General features: G+C 37.6%; 2 protein-coding genes across 3 annotated transcripts; one reads left to right on the forward strand and one right to left on the reverse strand.

Annotated features, from left to right (window-relative positions):
- Positions 1 to 554: 554 nt before the first annotated feature.
- LOC146317895 (serine/threonine-protein kinase NIM1-like) lies at positions 555 to 7,434 on the reverse strand. Of its 2 annotated transcripts, none has more exons than XM_084733132.1 (4): positions 7,258 to 7,434; positions 4,399 to 4,674; positions 2,510 to 2,778; positions 555 to 1,611 (listed from the first exon to the last, which is right to left on the reverse strand). In XM_084733132.1, exons 1-4 carry the CDS (start codon positions 7,274 to 7,276, stop codon positions 856 to 858), a joined length of 1,320 nt encoding a protein of 439 aa, XP_084589258.1. In that variant the 5' UTR covers positions 7,277 to 7,434; the 3' UTR covers positions 555 to 855. The 2 variants fall into 2 exon arrangements, with proteins under 2 accessions (XP_084589258.1, XP_084589257.1); XM_084733131.1 differs by lacking the exon at positions 7,258 to 7,434 and adding an exon at positions 5,379 to 5,930.
- Positions 7,435 to 9,070: 1,636 nt separating this feature from the next.
- pnhd (pinhead) lies at positions 9,071 to 16,449 on the forward strand. Its single transcript, XM_084732169.1, has 7 exons — positions 9,071 to 9,396; positions 10,964 to 11,059; positions 11,397 to 11,539; positions 11,840 to 12,116; positions 13,463 to 13,644; positions 14,782 to 14,840; positions 16,261 to 16,449. The coding sequence occupies exons 1-7, from the start codon at positions 9,345 to 9,347 to the stop codon at positions 16,409 to 16,411; spliced, it is 960 nt and encodes a 319-aa protein (XP_084588295.1). The 5' UTR covers positions 9,071 to 9,344; the 3' UTR covers positions 16,412 to 16,449.
- Positions 16,450 to 18,359: the final 1,910 nt, after the last annotated feature.

An 18,359-nucleotide genomic window follows, 5' to 3' on the forward strand; every position in this document is an offset into this window, starting at 1 on the left:
TGACATGAAAATCTCTAAATAAATATGTAGCATTTAGACTAATTTAATGTGGGAGATTTCTGAACTACAAAAAACGATTTAGTGAAGTTTTAAAATTATTCCCCCAAATTCTTTGAATATATGTGTCAAATTGCAGAAACTGGTGTCATTAGTTTCTTTTTTTCTGGGGAAAGATCTCCACTCTAAATGTGCTCCTCATAATTTTAGTTTGCATGATTCCCCTGCAACCAATGCATTGTATTTGGACTTAATGAACAACAGTTCATGCATCCGACCAGTACTTCCATACAGTGTCAAGTCATTGCACCTACCTGTTGTTCGTCAACAACCTGTTACAGAGAGGAACTTCCCCTTAAAACAACACATTTTGTTTTAATATTAACTGTTTGTGTATGTATCAAACATTACTGAGCCTTAAAAGTGCTGGTGGACATATATTTGTTTGGACTAATGCACATAAGGCATAAAGATAGTGTAAACATCATCATAAAACCAATTAGATAGCTAAAAAATGTAAAATAGATTTTAAAAAATTAAGAAAAGATAAAAGAATATGATAACTGAGTTCATTTATTTATTTGAAAAGGGACAATGTACATTAATCATCATCATTCAAACAAATGTAAATGCACCCAAGCTAAAGGCTAGTTTTCATCAGCATTGCCTTTGCCAGATGTTATTAGGCACCCTAATAAAACCATTAAGAGAAAATATTTTAAAGCATGAATACAATAAGCTCACTTTATACTTAGCACACTGACATGAGAGTGATATCAATCTTCTCATCAAACTTTTAGAAAGAAAGAAAATAAGCAGATTTCCTGAATTTTTACACTATTCCTTTTAGAAACTAAATTACATGACGCTGCAGACCACAGAGTGGCGCTTGTATAGCAGGTCTTCTGATCCTGCTCTCCATGTCAGTCTGTTCTGGGACTCTCTGGTGCACATGTGGCTGTAGCCCACAGCCTCCACAGACCTCCTCTTCTGGATGCGATGCAGTAAAATCCGGTAAGCTCCGGTTATGGGACTTCTCATGTCCAGACTGTTGTTGAAGAGCTGGAGCTTAGTGATGCCGAGATCCTCCAACGCCGCCTTCACACTCAGTTCATCTGAGCTAAGGATAGAGGAAGGGTCAACCAGGTGCTGGGGTGTCGGGCTACAGGCTGGGTAGGCCTGGGGGAATTCAACACCTCTCATCCAGTCACTGCCCATGATCTGAGCCATAGTGAGACGATCCACAGGGACTGGCCTCAGGAGGCCCTTAATAATCTCCTGACATGATCTGGATACATACGGGGGGATGGTGTAGGAACCCTGCAGGATACAACACTTGAGCCTGCCCGTGCTGGTAGCTTTGAATGGCATTGTGGCAGTCACCATGAAGTAAAGCAAGATACCCAGCGCCCAGAGATCTGCATACTGACCGATGTAACATTTGTCTTTGAAGAGCTCCGGGGCTGCATATGGTGGAGAGCCACAGAACGTGTGGAGGACGTCGATCGGGCAGCAGGATGTGCTGAAACCAAAGTCTCCCACTTTGATGCAGTAGGTGTTGGTGTAGAAGATGTTCTCAGCCTTCAGGTCTCTGTGCACGATATTATTATCATGCTAGGAAAAGAGGAAAATGTGAGATTTGGTTTTCTTTCAGCAGCACCAAATAGTTGAACAGCTCTCCTGCAAAGTTGAATGAAAGGGATAGTTCTGATTATTTGATTGTGTCTGTTATTGTGTGACTTTGGTGAATCTGAACTAGTCACCCAATAAAACAAACTGACTAGCAGATCCAGGCAGCAGTAGATCAATGACTACCATTTTCTGCATGGTACAATCACTATTTTTTCCTATGGAGTTTGGTTGGTTTAGAGAGAGCAATATTTGGCTTAACAGACTGACTGACAAAATAAAAAAGTGAAAGTTTTCTAAATATAACACACATTTAAAGTGATATTGATTTTTAAGGTGGAGCTTTTTTAGGTGGCTAAAATTGCTTTTGTTACTGACCCTGTCCACAGCAGTACATTGCTTAGCTTCCAGCTGAGACTCTTCTCTGCTTCTCCACACTGGGGGCATTTTGAACGATAAATACCTCACACAAGCACTTTTCAATAATCCAAACTATGCCTTAAAGCTAGCCTAGGAGAACCTTTAAATGCAAACTCTCAGCAATAAACTGCATTTTTGAGTGTCATCGTTGCCTTTTATTCATCAACAGCTCAATGGTGTAATAGATGCCATCATTAAAAACAAGCCTCCTCCACACTCAGCTCTGTATTGTGGAGACATTATATGGGCACACCCAGTTTTTCTGATGCGTACCTACAGATGTTTTTTCAGTTGACACCAGTGCTCTAAGATAGTAGATATCTTCTATACTGGTACTTTAAAATGATGTGCTGGTCTTTAAAAACATGCTGTTGTTTTAATATTCTTCACTGAGTATCTTTTCTCTCTTTTACAACAATATTTCCTGCTCACAATGTTCATTTCAAGGCTGCTGGTGACTCACCATGTATTTGACTGCAGACAGGATCTGAGAAAACACAAGCTTGCTCTCCAGGTCTGACAGACGCCCCCTGGTGCTGATACGGGAGAACAGCTCTCCTCCATTGGCATACTCCATCACCAGGTAGAGCTGCTTGAACGTCTCCACCACCTCATAAAGGCGCACTATGTTGGGGTGAGCCAGCTTCTCCATGCAGGAGATTTCAGAAGCAAAAAGTGCTTGAGATCGCTTGTCCAGGCGCACCTTGTCCAGGACTTTTACTGCTACTCTTTCTATCAGTGGAAGATAAGCATGAGAAAAGGCAGTGAGGCAACATGGAATAAACCAATAACAAATTCACTGCATTTAAGTGCACACCTGAGGCCTTCTCATGCCTCTTTCTGCTTCTACTCCACTGCAGTTCAGGGGAAATTATAGTACTTTTTACCCCACTGCATTTATCTAGCCATTGTTACTAGTTAATTTTCAAATTAAGATTTTTGCACACAAAACATATGAAAATGTCCAGGTACAGCTGAAAAACAACAGCTGATTAATCTAGTAACAGAAAATCAGTTTGCAACTATTTTGATAATTGGATAAAGAACGTGAGGATTTGCTGCTTTTCCTTTTAATTTTTTTTAGTAATTTTTATTTATTTTTCCTAAATTTGAAGTTTGGACTATTGCTGGACAAACAAAGCATTGTGAAGGTCTGAGTAAAGGGCTCTGGGTAATTGTGATGACATTTGTTACTATTTCCAAAATTTTTACAAACCCAACAATCAATCAATTAATGGAGAAGCTGATCAGCACATTAATCCATAATGAAGATAGTCATAAATTATAGTCCAGCATATTCAAACTGCACATTTAATTGAAATACTGATAATAATTAATATGATGTATCAAAATCTCAATATGGCCAAGTGCAATATCCAAATAACAGAAGATGCAATTTCATGATGAAGACTGTTACAGTCTTTGTTAGCATCACCTCTATGTAGCATACAGAAGCTGCTGTCTGTGAAGTCTGAAGACAGTGCAGATTAGTGGATGGCTGGTTGATGAGATTAGTTATGTCTTCTGACATCTGGACTGACCCTGACTGGATTTACATTGTGTACATTGTGTTGAGCTGACTGAAGCGTCTTCCATGATATTAATCTGGATGTCTGGTCATTTTGAAACAATTCATTGTGTATCAGGTAGCAAGTCATTTGCTTTCAGAAAGAAGCCTCTGAGTCTACTACAGTATGAGCTACAGGGGGATATGCAGAAGAAAGTCAGAGAAAAATGTGTTTCAGGTTTGTAAAAAGATTATTCATATTTAAAAAAGGTAAATTAAAAAGAACATCCACTGTCAAGACTGCATACAAAATGCTTACAAAACACAGAAATGCAATATAGTCTAAATGTCTCACAACATAACACTTAATGAAAAAAGTATTTAAACTTGAACTGATAGATTAGAGCAACATCAATCTCAAATATATGACAGTTATATTCAGTGAGACGAGTTAACACGACCCACTTTTATTGGCTCTGTTTGTAGTGGTGATTCAAATGTTTTCGCTGGAGGACATATGAGAGGTGTGGCTTTTTCTGACCTATTTATCATTACTGACAGATTTATTGCAATAACTCTGGTACATGTGCAGGTTAAATGCATCAGCAACAGATAAAGGCCTTTAAACCAACTGAACTCATATAGTACATTCATGTTAGTTAATATGCATCATTTATCTTGAAGTATCAACAGAAAATACGACAATGTGAAAAGCTTGAACACTGTTCTTGTGGCTAAAACAGATCGTGTTAAGGTGTCAGTCTACCACCACATATCCCACCTGATGATCACTGAAGCTGTGAAAAAAAGGGGGTTTAAAAAGGGCAAAGTATCCATCATCTCACCTCTGGTTAGGTCATGTATACCCAGTCTAACCTGGGAAAAGTTTCCGGAGCCGATCTCTCCCCTGAGCTCGTAAAACCCCACCCGCCGTCCAAACGTCAGATCATTCATCACCCTCTCTGAGTGGGTTAGATCATAAAAGGCCTTCCCAAACACAGTGCGCTGCATCACCTCCTGCTCCTCCATCACATTCGCCTTTGTCTCCTCCTTTTTCCCCATCTTTGGGGAAGTCAGGGTGAAGATGTCCTCCTTAGGTGTAGCTGACTTCAAGTGAACCCCTGAAAAAGAGTAAGGGTAGGTGTTCAACATGCTGTATTTTGCATATTTGTGAGTGATGGTCCTTATGTTGAATGTCCTAAAAGGGATAGTTCCCCTCAAAATGAAAATTGAGCCATTATCTACTTAGCCTCATGCTGATTGAAGGTCAGGTTTACGTTTTTCAATACACAAAACACTGCTCTCATTATTTGGGTTAATTATACATTAAGTACGTTAGTTAATTATCTGTTCATCATTTATGCTGTATTATTGTACTCAGACAATTTTAATTCAGTGATGTGCAGGGCCGTAAGCCTCGGTGGGGTTGGGGTTGGTCAATGAAGTTGCATAAAATTGTTAAAATATCTTTAATTAAATAGTACATAATATGCCCTTTAAAATAAGAAATAAAATACTGGAAATAATTATTTTTGCCACTCTTGTCAATCTAAAATGTTTAATCAGATCTATAGACCCAGAAGAGACTGACATCATACATGCAAGCTTACTTATTTTAGGATATTAGCAACTTTACTTTCACTTAACATTTTATAATTTTCTAAATAGATAGATAGATAGATAGATAGATAGATAGATAGATAGATAGATAGATAGATAGATAGATAGATAGATAGATAGATAGATAGATAGATAGAGATAGTGTCCTCCGTGTCCTCAGTGGTAGCTACAGGCCTGGTGATGGTGATATGGTCTGTATACTCACATGCTTTTCCTTTTATATTCTTCTTACTCCTCTCTGTGTTGATGGCATTACTTCTGTTGTTCAAATACATGATTTCTGTCCCAGACACCAGAAGGTGCACTGTTCTCCTATGTAATCTGACTTCTTGAAGATTTTAGAAAACAGCAAGGTGGTAAATTACCAAGAAAACAAACATCCACAAACCAAGAACTGCAGGAAAAAAGTGGTTGGAGATGATGTGAGCTGCATGGTGTGAATCCAAAACTAACTGCATGCATCAGGAAAAATGCTCCAAGATGATGCTTCTTTGGTAACGGACTGCCTGGTCCAGATGCTGACTGCTCTTTTTCACCTGCTGTCTCCCCACAGTATGCTGCAGGATTGTCTCCTGCTGTATAATCCAGTGCGACTGCATGACACTCTGTAATCTCAGTGCTGGACTCCTCCCACGCAGACAGACAATAGACAGGCTTTACAGAGGCTTCTTTAACCCCTAGACATGAACCTATTGTACTGTAATGCAGGTGCTTGAACAGGACAGTGATAGGATTATGTCTACAGTATATAACCATTGTTACTGTTAGGGGTCAAGCAGCTGAGCGGAGGCTATAACTGCAGTGAAAGTGACTGAAACATTTAATTAAGAACAAACTGAGACTGCATTTATAAATGTTTATAATTAGGTTATTAATCAGGTTATAAATTGTTATAAAATATTAATAAACAAATATTACTCCCTCCAGAAAATTCAACCAATGTGAATTCTGCACGACCTTGCAATTTTGTCCACTCACTGCAACTTTTATGCAAATTTGACCAATCATCGTAGCATCCCGTGAGTTCCACCAATCACAGCAGTCATGGCAAACATCATACATGTACATCTCAATGAATTGACTCAGTGTTTTATTATTTACTGTTTTTTGTATTTTTATTTTTTCATTTTGTCACAGGTGCTGAAAAGAACCCAAGGGTTGTCATCATTATTGACCTTTATCAATGCTCTGTGCAGTTTTATATTTTAGAATTTTGTGCTTGCAATTTTGAGTATCCCCAGATGCACTACTGTATTTAGAAAAAAAAAAAGCATATTTTGTCAGAATTTTTGCAGTTGTGAGCCTTTTTGGTAAGGTTACTCAGAACACTCAGAACAGAGTGTGATTTTATTCTTAATGTAATTACTTGCCTTTGATTTTTCAAGAATTATACAAAAAAAGAAAACTGCAACTTTTTTTTTTGCAATTTTCAATTTGGCATTTTATGCTGCAACAATCCGCCCAAAAAAGCATGCAAAATCCTGGAGGGAAAACAAGAATTGCTACTTTACCCTCGCAACTTCAACCAAAAGCTAAAGAAAGTGAACACAGAGAGTGTGTAGTGTGGCCTCCTGACCGAGCTTCACAGTCACACAGTGACCCAGACACTGACCATGACACCAAACAGACACGAGGCCAGAACGTCTGCACAGACACACCGATGGACAGTCTGTTACTCATCAACCTCTGCTGCCCAGACTGGACGCGACGCAGGGATTGTCTGACAGTCATCACACATAAGCTTCATGGTTATGTCGGGGGTGACTCACTGTAATCCAATCATCACCGCGTGTGATCATCTCAGCACGTGCAGTGTTGAATTAATGTTGGGAAGTGTGGCTGCATTCAAACAGGTGTGTTTGATGAAAGAGGGTGTACTTTCAGTACTTTCAAGACAAAAAATATGAAATTCGCTGCTCAGTTGTGAAACGAATTGGGGATGATGGGGGGCGTGGCCTTGGGGTGGGGGGGTGGCATCCAAATTATTTCTTGAATGAAAAGAAAAAAGGGCAGAGCACCCACATTCACATTAAGTGCTCCAGAAAATATTCTGCTGATAGTTTAATTATTCAATTTTCACTTACTAGTTGATGTCTGGCCCATCTGATCAGCGATGACAGATTTCAGGATCGTTACCACACATCTTTATAATACAGAGTTAAATCATCAGACTCATGTCCCATCAGTGTTGTTTCCATTTGTGGTTCAGTCTGATGAGCTGACTGCTTTCCATGACTTTCATAGCTCATTTGGCTCACAGTCATCCTGTTCTGATCTGCAGGGAGAGAAAAGAAAATAGAAAACTGCTCCAGGTCACTCTGTGTGGTTTTAGAGTGCTAATTACACATTTGTGTGGTAAATTTGTCATAATTAGTGTATGAATTCTTGAGTTAAGGCCAAAAACATGTTTTGTGTGGCACAGTCACTCAGACAGGTTACAGTTTGCGTCTATGAATATATCAATGAATAGATCTATATGTGTGTATATACACATATACATACATATATATATATACATATATGAAACTGCTGTGTTTTTTCGGTTACGTTACATGTCAGGGAATTGTAGATATTTAATAACAGTCATATTGTACATATTGTTTCTATAATATATATTGTTTTCATATTACTATTGACTTTCTATTTTCCATTTATGCATCTTGACTTACAGTACTTACTTTCATCTTTCCTATATTTTCTCCTTGTTGTTGTAATGCATCAATATACCAAAGCAAATTCTTTATGTGAATAACTTTTAAGCCAACATGAGGCGTGTTTATGACACAATCTTGTGACAACTGGGCAAAATTATCTACTGAGGAACATCATGTGATCAACCAAAACCTCCAGAACAGCTACCAATGCAGCCTATTGTGAGATTTTTTTTAAACAGCACAGAATTTAATTTAATTTGAGTTATGAAATCAAACTCACTAAGTCTGTTTCTGATTGTGAGAGTCAAATTTAATAGCCTCTGACCCCTGATGAAATTAGTAAATTCTTAGGATTCAACAGAAATAAATCTATTTCACAATTTACAAAACAAAAAACAACACAGTTGAAGTAATACAGTCATTATAACCCCCCCTCCCTCCAACAAATTGGTCTTTATAGAAATTTACAGAGTTTTTTAACAACATATCTCATGATCCACATAATTAAATCAAGGAATTAACAACTAATCTGTGTTTTACCAGGATTATGACAGAGTTTCAATAAGATTTGTTGCATCTTCATGAAAGGAATCAACAATTGAAACTGTTGTAGGCGTCACCTTAATCAAGGTGTCTGGGTGCTGACGGCTCTCTGAACGATGATCCGTTGATCCCAGAGAAAATGAGGGGATCACATCAACACTTCAAAGAAGGACTAATACCTGATTAATATACCAGTAAAATACCAGCTTTGTAAAATAGATTAATCTTATTTTTTCCTGTGATTAAAATGAGGATGCTTAGGCTGAGAGAAGGACCAAAAGTATTAAGATTTCACCTGTACATGAGGTGTATTCTGGGCCTTTTGCCTGTAAATCTTTGTAAATCCATTAAGTTTCAACTTTACCTCAGAAATATTATATATAAACAGGGTTTGACATGTTCGAAAACATAATAAAGTTTTTATTATTCTTGTCCTCTCTCCTCTGTAAAGAAGCTGAGGTTTGAAGGGCAGTTCTGAGGGGTCTGACCATTTGGCATCATGTTGAATAAACACAAAGGTGCTGGAGTTTTCTGGAGGGGAGGCTCTCAGGCCCCCACGCTGATCCTGTTTATGTGTTTGGGCCGGGTTTTGTTTTAAGTTGGAGGTGCTAAACACCTTCCCCCTGAGATAAAAGATGATTAATGCCTTTGAATGAGCGACGCTTTAATGGCTCAAGGCTACTTAAGCACTTCATTAGGGTGAGCTCGGGCCTGTCGATACACTCGAGCCAGCGGGCCCCTCGCAGCAGAAACAGAAAAGCTGCAGTGATTCCCTTTGAAGTGGCCCCTGATTGTAAGAACTCATGGAAATTAGATTAGCTCTCACTTTTTTTTTTTGACTCCACACCACTCTGAGAGCTGGTTTTCAAGTCACATTTGGGGCTGAAGCTTGATCTCGTATAAATATCAGAGGGATCGGTGAGCAGAGGGACACTCAGGATCTGGCAGCTGAGGAGCAGATTGGGAGTAAAGCCATGGATGTACCCCGACCATTCCTTCTCCTCTTGTGTGCCCTCCACCTGACCTGTAAGTACTGTTTGCTCTGTTATATTCTACTGTATAGACACAGCTTTTCACTCACTGGACTGACATCAATCTGCTCAGATATCCTTTGCGGTTTGCCTGGAAGCATGAGTTGTAGAAGGTGTGATACTGGGAACTGTGTGTATGAGTTATATTTACATGCATTATTTTAACTGTGCAGAAAGTTTTTTTTTTTCCATGCCGATCTAAAAGTAATATTTACAGATGAACATAGTGGAGCATGAGACAAATATTCTCTTAAAACAAGGTAACTGAAACTGATTTGTTTTCACAGACAGCTATTTCTAAATGTTCATATACCTGCCTGTGCCTAAATAACTGCTAACTAATGCCTTTCATGAACAAATGACATTGAATACACTCGACTCCTGCACTATTGTGTCTTATGTTTGACTTGTATGTAGACAGAGATTGGCAGTATTTCAATTAAATCTATATACAATATGTGTTTCATTAGAGTATTCTGTAAGTTTGCAGGGCAGAAAAAGCTGTTAGTTTGTATCAAATTACTTACAAGCTCATTTTTCACATTTTACACTATTTCATGTGCCACTTTATTCTAATACTGAGCACAGCCTCCTAAACTAATGGAGGCCAGTTTGATGACAAAAACATCATTGACATGATGTCAAAATTATTATTTTTCACATATTATTGATGATTTTAGTTAAGTTGAATGTTTTAAACTAAAATTCTTACCTAGGCCTATTTGTCCTTTCAAGTCAGACCCGTATTTAGACATGTTTTTTTTTTTTTTTTATAGAATTTACTTTTGTATTTTCAAATGACAAATTACTAATATTTTCATTAAATATTTTCCATACCAGTATTTTGCTTTAATTTTGATGTTTGATGAGAAAGTATTTGTTTTTTGTAACAAGATACTTTTTATGTGTTTGAGCCCACCTCTGTATGTGGATAAATAGATCTGAATCTGCTCATTTTAGAAAATACAATGGTTCTCAAAGAATCATTCTCAAAGAAAATATAAGCTTACTAGAGTATGTTCTCCATGGGGGTGAGGAGGTTGTGTGGCTCAGGGTCCTCCTGGATTCATATTCTCCATCTGCATTTTATAATCTGCATGAATCAGAAATGTTCTCATCAAAATTTATTCTTGATGTGATTTTGTTGCTCTGCACATGCGACCACTGTTGCATGTCTGTCCACCCTGGGAGAGAACTCCCTCCTCTGTGGCTCTTCATGAAGTTTCTTCCAATTTTTTTATGTTTTGGGGAAGTTTTTCCTTACATGAATCAAGGGTGGACAGAGGGTGTTGTACTTGGCTGCTAGAGATGATCTTAGACTATTGTTGTTTTTGTCTGATGTGCTTTTAAATATGTCTATTTGTTCTGTGCTGTACTACAAATTGCCTCTCAGAGGACATTATAAGTCTTAGTCTAAAGTTCACTGTACTCATTATAAAGGCACCTGCATGGGACAAATTGTGATTTTAGGCTATATCAAAAATTGACTTGACTTAACTCCCCTTTCATCAAGAAAAATTCTAACAGTGTTAACTGACTGATGTTTGTTGTTGTTTTTCTAGTGACCGGAGTGCTGAGCAAACACATAGATCACAGAAACCTGTTCACACAGAGAGTGTGCTGCAAGAGACAGAGCCACTTTGTCTACATTGGACAAGGTAAAGCACCACATTTACATCACATGTTCAGTGAAGCCGTTCCTCCACCAATAAAAGTATGTTTAGTATTAAAATAGCGAATAGTATGAAGAAAACATGACGAGTGCTGAGTTGAAAAGTCGGCTAGTGTTGAAAAACCAGGTGCACTTCAAGGATAGAGCCAGTAGTTAAATAAAATTTTAAAAATAAATCAAAAATGTGATTTGTCAAAACGGGTTGAGTAATTTAAAAGCAACTGAGATGAATAAAAACAAAAATAATAATCACTGTAGTAATAATTCCCTGACTGTCTGGCATCAAATTGATTTTGTTTGTATGTCTCTCTGTCTGTCCACAGACATATCTGGCAGTCCTGTCAGTGTGGACGTGGGGATGTGCAGGTCTCACTGTGGGGGGACATCTAGACCTTCATCACAAGAAGCAGGACAGCAGGAATACTCCAAACATTCCTCAATGCTGGAATTTCTCAGGAGCAAAAAAGTAAGAGAAGCTTCCACATCTGGCCACACGGGGGCGCTGTGACTGTATGATTATTTGTAAAGTTGGGCAATTACTCCTATAGTTGGAAATAAAGATATATAATTAAGTAGTTTTGTGTCATTAGTCACATTTTTTGCAAGATTAACACGTTTTAGGTGGCAACTCTGCCTAAACTAAACAGTAAAACTTAATTATATTTTACAAGAAAAACACCTGTGTCCAAATAATTTGCACCACTCACAGTGAAGCCCGGAGAAACATGTTTGGACATGTCTATAATGTCTCTTGCCTTTATAATAGATGAGGAGCCGCGGACCTGCAGCAGCAGAGAGCCCGGAGCCGCTGAACCAGCTGCCCTCCTGCGGGATGAACCAGGTGTGTGAGCCGACAGGGATGCGCGTGGAGCGGGTGCTGCTGTTCGAGGGGCCCCGGGAGGTGGAGGTGATCGAGGAGTGTCACTGTGAGGTCAAACTGACCCAGTGCATCCGAGTCCCCGCACTGAGGACTTACTACTCTGAGACACCGTATGAGACGGTCATCGACGTGGGAGGATGCTCCAGGTCCAAGGGTTCACCAGGTGTGTGTGTACCTGTAGTAAAAAAAAACAGGAAGAGGGGCTCAACTGAACAGCGATCAATTACAAAAAAAACAAAACTCAGATTGCAAAAATATGCAGTTAATGAACAGAGAGATGGAAATCAAAAAGTACCTCAAAGTGTTTCAAATTACAAATACTTGCTCAACAAATGTATCCAGATAAAATACAAACCAGTGGTATGGAAAATGTATTTAATACAAGAAGGCTAATTTGTAATTTGAAATTACAAAAATACATAAACAAATATGATCACATTTTAGGCATTTAGCAGCCCCAGTATGGGTCCAATAAAGTACCAACATGTAAGAATTTTAGTTTGAAACATTAAAAACTGAAAAAACAAAAGAAAAACTGAAAAAAACAAAACATTGTGATATTATGTCAAAGACATCAATGTCTTCAAACTGGCCTCCAAAATGACACATTAAATAGTGTATTTTTAATATTTCAAGTACACAAATACAAGCTCTTAAAGCATTTTGGTACAAATTATATCTTATTTTTTCTCCCCATCAAAATACAAGTGAAAAAAATAATCAAAAGCATTTAAATTTGTATTTTAAATACATTTAAATGGAGCACTGCTCATCTCTAGGTGAATTAAATGGTTAGTCAACTCTGTTGTATTTGGACAGTTTCAACAATGCAAGAAGCCTTTAAATCTACCCTTTTAAAAAGGCTACAGTCCCACAGTGTTACTTTATTTAGTAAAACATTATGAGAACATAAACTTTGGTTATGTTGATATCTACTGGAGGCACTGCATTGTTAGCACTGGATTCACCTACATTCTCTGTATTGATAAATATAAAGCCCTAATCCTTACTTTTCTACAATTTCAAGATTCTAGCTAAATGTACATATAACTGAAGCATTTGATGTAGTGCACAATTCTCACACAATTATTTAACAGCAGCATAAAAACCTATGAAGTTGTTGTCTGTTTTTTCATGTCAAGGACCACCACAATTTGTGGGGATTGTGTCTGAAGGAATCCCTCCCTGAGCATTTTTCAGGTTTGAAGATGATAAAGTCTTCATAGTCAATCAATAATTAAATTAGGATGACTTTTTACAATCCATCAGAACAGCCAGTCTTACTTATTTCCTTGTTCCAACTTCCAAAACATGGATCATAATACATCTTAAAATAGTTTATTCTTCCTGTTGCTCCCAGACCCCTGTTTGGAAACCACTGATCTAGTGTACTAAAATACACGTCAGTGAATTTGAGAGTAATCCCAAAGCTAATCCTGTGTTTTAAAGTTCAGTTTGTTTACATTTGGATCACGGATTATAATCCTCTTTTCTTTCAATCCTTCGCAGAGGGGTTCTCCTGCGTTCCCACTAAGTTTGACTCAGCCTTGGTGGAAACCCCCAACAAAGCTGACCTCATCCAGACGGTGACGGCCTGTGAGCTGAAGGAGAGCTGCTATCGGGTCCCGTATGTGGAGTATTACTATGAAATAGTCCACCACGAAGATGGAGTCAAAGAGGAGAAACTTAAAGTAGGTGTAATCTCCAAACTATCAATAAAAACTGGAATCCAAACTCTTGAATCTAACTTTGTCTTTGAATCGGGCCTTTCAAAATAGGCTTCATTTCTTCTTAGCATGGCAAACTTAACACTTGAACAGTGATTCATTTGTGATGCCAGTTTCACACTCTCTTTTGTGATGAAGTTGAGAGGAAATGGGAGTGGGTGCCAGACAGTAATGAAGTATCTTTATTCATCAGACACATGTGTGGAAGACGGCACTTAATCAAGCTAATCCACTGACTGGCCACCGGCTGGCACCGCACGTCCTGGTGTGAAGGACTCCAGAGTTGCATGCTCATTCATGTGCAGCCTGGAGCAATACACATTATAGACTGGCAGATCTGAGTGTCCCAGCTCATTTTTTATTCAGGAAAACACAATTAAAACCTGATTTAAACTGTTTTATTGGCCAGAACATGAGGATTTAGACTCATTATTCTCACTGAAACTTTATGTCTCTCAACAAGGTTCAAAGTTCATCCACAACCATCCTAAATATCAATGTAATTATCTGTGATTTTAACATCAAACTTTATGTGAAAAATAATGTATTAGATTTGAGTTGTGAAAGCTACTACAAGGAGTTTTTGACTGGTTAAGTACGAGAACTATCAGCAAGAAGCTTGGCTATTTCTATATAGTGATACTTAATGGCTGCCACTGGGTTGGATTCTCCATGAAATCAGATAAAACAAGCCTGTGTTTACATTTTCTCAGCCAAAGTTATAGTGAATCATACATTAGCCAGTTAAAAAGGAGAGCAGAAGGAGAATTTCATGTGGATAATTTTATTTTTGGTGTTGTATTTTATGGTCTGTAGAGCGGAAGCGCTACCACTTTGGTCCACAGGGGCCTTGAAAGTTCCTTGTAGTAGCTTTGAGATACGATTTAAGCTGAATTCTTGGACACAGCTGGTCGTCTGCTGAGTCTTAACTCAGCACCAAAGGTGCGAGCACAGCTCAAACACAAATGGCCCCCACAGGTGTCGAATCAAAGCAGTTAAGATGCTAAACAGCAGCTGCCCCCGACTCAAGCGGGTCAATATTTGCGAGCAGCTGTGAGCTGATTGCCCTCTCTTTCTCTCTGTGTTGCTAATTCTTGACAGGAAATAGATGTGGGCAGATGTTTGGGAGGCTGCACAACAGGAAACCGATGCCTTCTCAGGTACGTATGAACACAGCTGCCACACACACACACACACACCTCCTCTGCCCCACTCATAACAATTGCCTGTGAGCTCTAACACTTTCTGCACTCAGCATGTGTCCCTCTGATACCTTCTGCTTTAATTTGACTGTGACAGACTTCTAACACTAATTTCAGTTTCTATTAAATAAATGACAAGAATGTGAGGTTCACCCTCTTAAATTTGCCTTATAGTTCCTTCATCATATTGTTAAACTTTTTTTGGCTGAAGGAGGAAATTGCTGCACAAACAAATACCAAAATAGTGATTTTTGAATTCAGTGAATCCATTGCCATACAGTTCCCCCTTTTTATTTGCCCTGGAGTGGCTTAAAATCATTAAAATAGTATTTTTCCACACTGTTTGACAGTAAAACATAAATATTCTACATCAACCTTTCCCCACACTTCACTGAGGCTGTGGTGTTAACATTAAGTGAAATTGATTTTATGGTTGCACCATTCTGTCAAATGCAAATATTGTACATGTATGGTGCCTTATTTTAGACACTCAAATCAGCTTATTCATGTAGCACCTTTCTTACACACATGCAGCCAAAAGTCCTTCATGTAGCAAAATTGAAACAACACAGACAAGGCTGAAAAGTAAACAAAAATAAAAAACATTTTGTATTTTACTTGCCTTCATAATGCAAAAGCCTGATGTGTTGCACAGTTGTAATACCCTTAAATCAGTATATTCTTAATCAGAATCATAGTACCATCATCATTCATCATAAATACTTCTAAAAAGAAAAAAAGAAGAAAAAAAAATCATTTTCATTTTCTTGTGTACTTGCATATGTAAAAAACTACGCTGTTCCTCCCACCTCATGGCAGTGTTAACACCAGATGGTACGAGGTTTGAATTAGTCGACCTTGTGGTATTAGAGCAACAGTTTCAACAGTGCAAGAAAATCTTAAACCAAGTTTCATTCAGGACTCAATTTAGATCTTCTGCCCAAATAAATTCTACTTTTATGTTTTAGTACAAATTCACCCTTGAAACTACCACAATATAAAGGGTGCAGTGACACTGTTAATTGTGAGTGGAGATTAAATTGGTTAAAGCTTGCATAGTTGCAAAACATTTTTATCAGCAGATCTTTATTAGAAACATGTTACCTTTATCAAAAAGTTTATGCAGGAGTTATCCTGGTTGAAATTGACAATTAAAAAAGTTCCAAAACTGGACAGACAGCTAATTGATACAATGTAAAACAACATTACATAATAAAGTGTAGCAGTAGGTTAGATACTGTAATCTAAATTTAATTGAAATTTTTCTGTGTAAGTGTACATTTTGGGTGAAACACACAGCATATTAAATGGGTATTTGATGTAGGGCACACATTTAATTTAATGGGGTTTTTTTTTTCGTTCATTTTTTCCATCGCAGGAGTCCATCTGATCCAGAAATCTGCCACTTATGGTCTGAAAAACAGTCAAGCTCTTGCGTTCCTCAGGGCTATGAGAGCCACAGCTTCCTTAACCAGCATGGACAGATGCGCACTGTCCTCTCCATCACTTCCTGCCTCTGCCAGAACTGAAGACTGCGCCCCCTACTGGAAAACTACTTCCAATCCCCTCTCAGGAGCATTGACTGACACTGACACATTGTTGACCCATCAAAACTGTTTATGAATTTGCTACCCTAAAGTATTATTGTATTATATGTAATATATGTAAAAATGATAATTTTGTAAATAAATTTAATACAGCAAACTCTGAAGACTTGTCATTGGAGCACGGTATAATACATTTTTCCCAAACTGCAAGTAAAACCTAAGTCTTTTGGAAAGGTATCACAGGTACACGACCATGAAACTAAACTTTAAATGACACGACAGACATTCTAATACAGAGCAAAAAGTGTGTGTTGCCCTCTTTTAAATTATTCTATAAATCTCATTAAAATAATAAGGGGAGAGTGGGGCATGTTGTCACAGAAAAAGATCAATTATTTTATATAATTTGGACTCAAATACACAGGGGAGTACATGATAAGCCTTTAATTGTTAAGAAGGTTTTTAATAATAAAATATATTTTTGTAGGGATATGCAAACAGAAAGAAGGAAGCACAAATGGGAAGCTGTGAAAATGGTTTGAAATTAAAAAAATGAAAGACCAACAATGGCAGCACACCATCTGACATAATGAAAAGAGCAGTGAGACAGGTAAATCTGGATAATATTGATAATATACAAAACATCTGCCTAAATAATAAGCCTGTTTTTATACATGCTCTTATTTGTTGACAAAATATATAGCAATTTACCCTGTGTAAGACTACATTAACATGAAAACTAAAAATCTAAAGATTACACATTTGTGCACAATGATGTATTACTTAATTTAAAGCTACTGCAAGAAATGTTCATCTTTTGCAGATTTTGGAGGCACCTTTGGACAAATGTGGTAGTGTAATAAACACAAAGCATAATATCAAAAACAAACGTAACTAAATAAAAATCTCCTGCTTCTTTTTAACTTGCCAACAAACTACCTATTATAACTTTGCCTGGGACAATGTAAACACAGGCTTGTTTCATTTGATTTCAAAGAGAATCTGAGTCGGTAACAGCATTAAGAATGACTTTGTAGAAATACTCGGTATTCTAGCTGATGTTCTTGTTTACTCATATAGATCATACAGAGGATCAGTAATAAACGGAGACTGTTTTTTATTAACAGTTAAAAACTTCTTGTAGTAGCTTTAAAGTAAAAATCAAAAGATTATACATTTGTGCACAATCTTTTATTAATTTAGTTTAGGAAATGAGTGACTGTGATGTTCTGAGATCAAGAAATTAAAGTGGAAGCAAAAAGTGTGACAAGATGACCTGGTCTCCCCTACATGAAGAGAAAAGAAGAAATAAGAGACAGTATTTGCAGACATGACTAATTGTCTTTTAGACTTTGTCTTTACAAACTGCAGATCAATAAATTGTGAAGTAAATTTGAATCAGTCTCAGTCAAAATGAAGCTTTGAAGGAGCACATGAAAAGAAAAAAAAAAAACAATTTTTCAAATGTCCCTTTGAAAAAACACACGTGCAGTTAATAGCTCCTTATTTTGATATGAACGTGTGAAACAACACTGTTGTGTTTTTTTCTGTCATCCGAAGAGTGGAGAAAAGGTTTTATGGCTTGCTTTCAAGGTGTCATGTAGAAAAAACTTTGATCTCTTAAGTGTTTATTACAGTGGGGGAAACAAACTTTTTTCAGGGCCAATCTGCGTTTTCGCCTGCGCGTAAAGATAAAAGTAACCAAATGGCACAGGGAGTCATTTCTAAGTTTTCAAGGAATAAAGTGAGTTTGCTTTGAGAAATAAATGAAAAATAAAGTTTCAAGATTGAGTTATGTTGGTGTTTTTGTGCTCAGAATGAATTACAATTATCTAATTTGTGGGTATTTCTTAATGCAAAGTGGTGAATGGAACGAGAAACCCAAAATTGATACCATTGCTTGATACCAAACTGCTGTAAAATATATGAA

The sequence above is a fragment of the Lutjanus erythropterus genome, chromosome 12, assembly GCF_056507025.1.
Source record: "Lutjanus erythropterus isolate fLutEry1 chromosome 12, fLutEry1.hap2, whole genome shotgun sequence".
Taxonomy (NCBI): Eukaryota; Metazoa; Chordata; class Actinopteri; order Lutjaniformes; family Lutjanidae; genus Lutjanus; species Lutjanus erythropterus.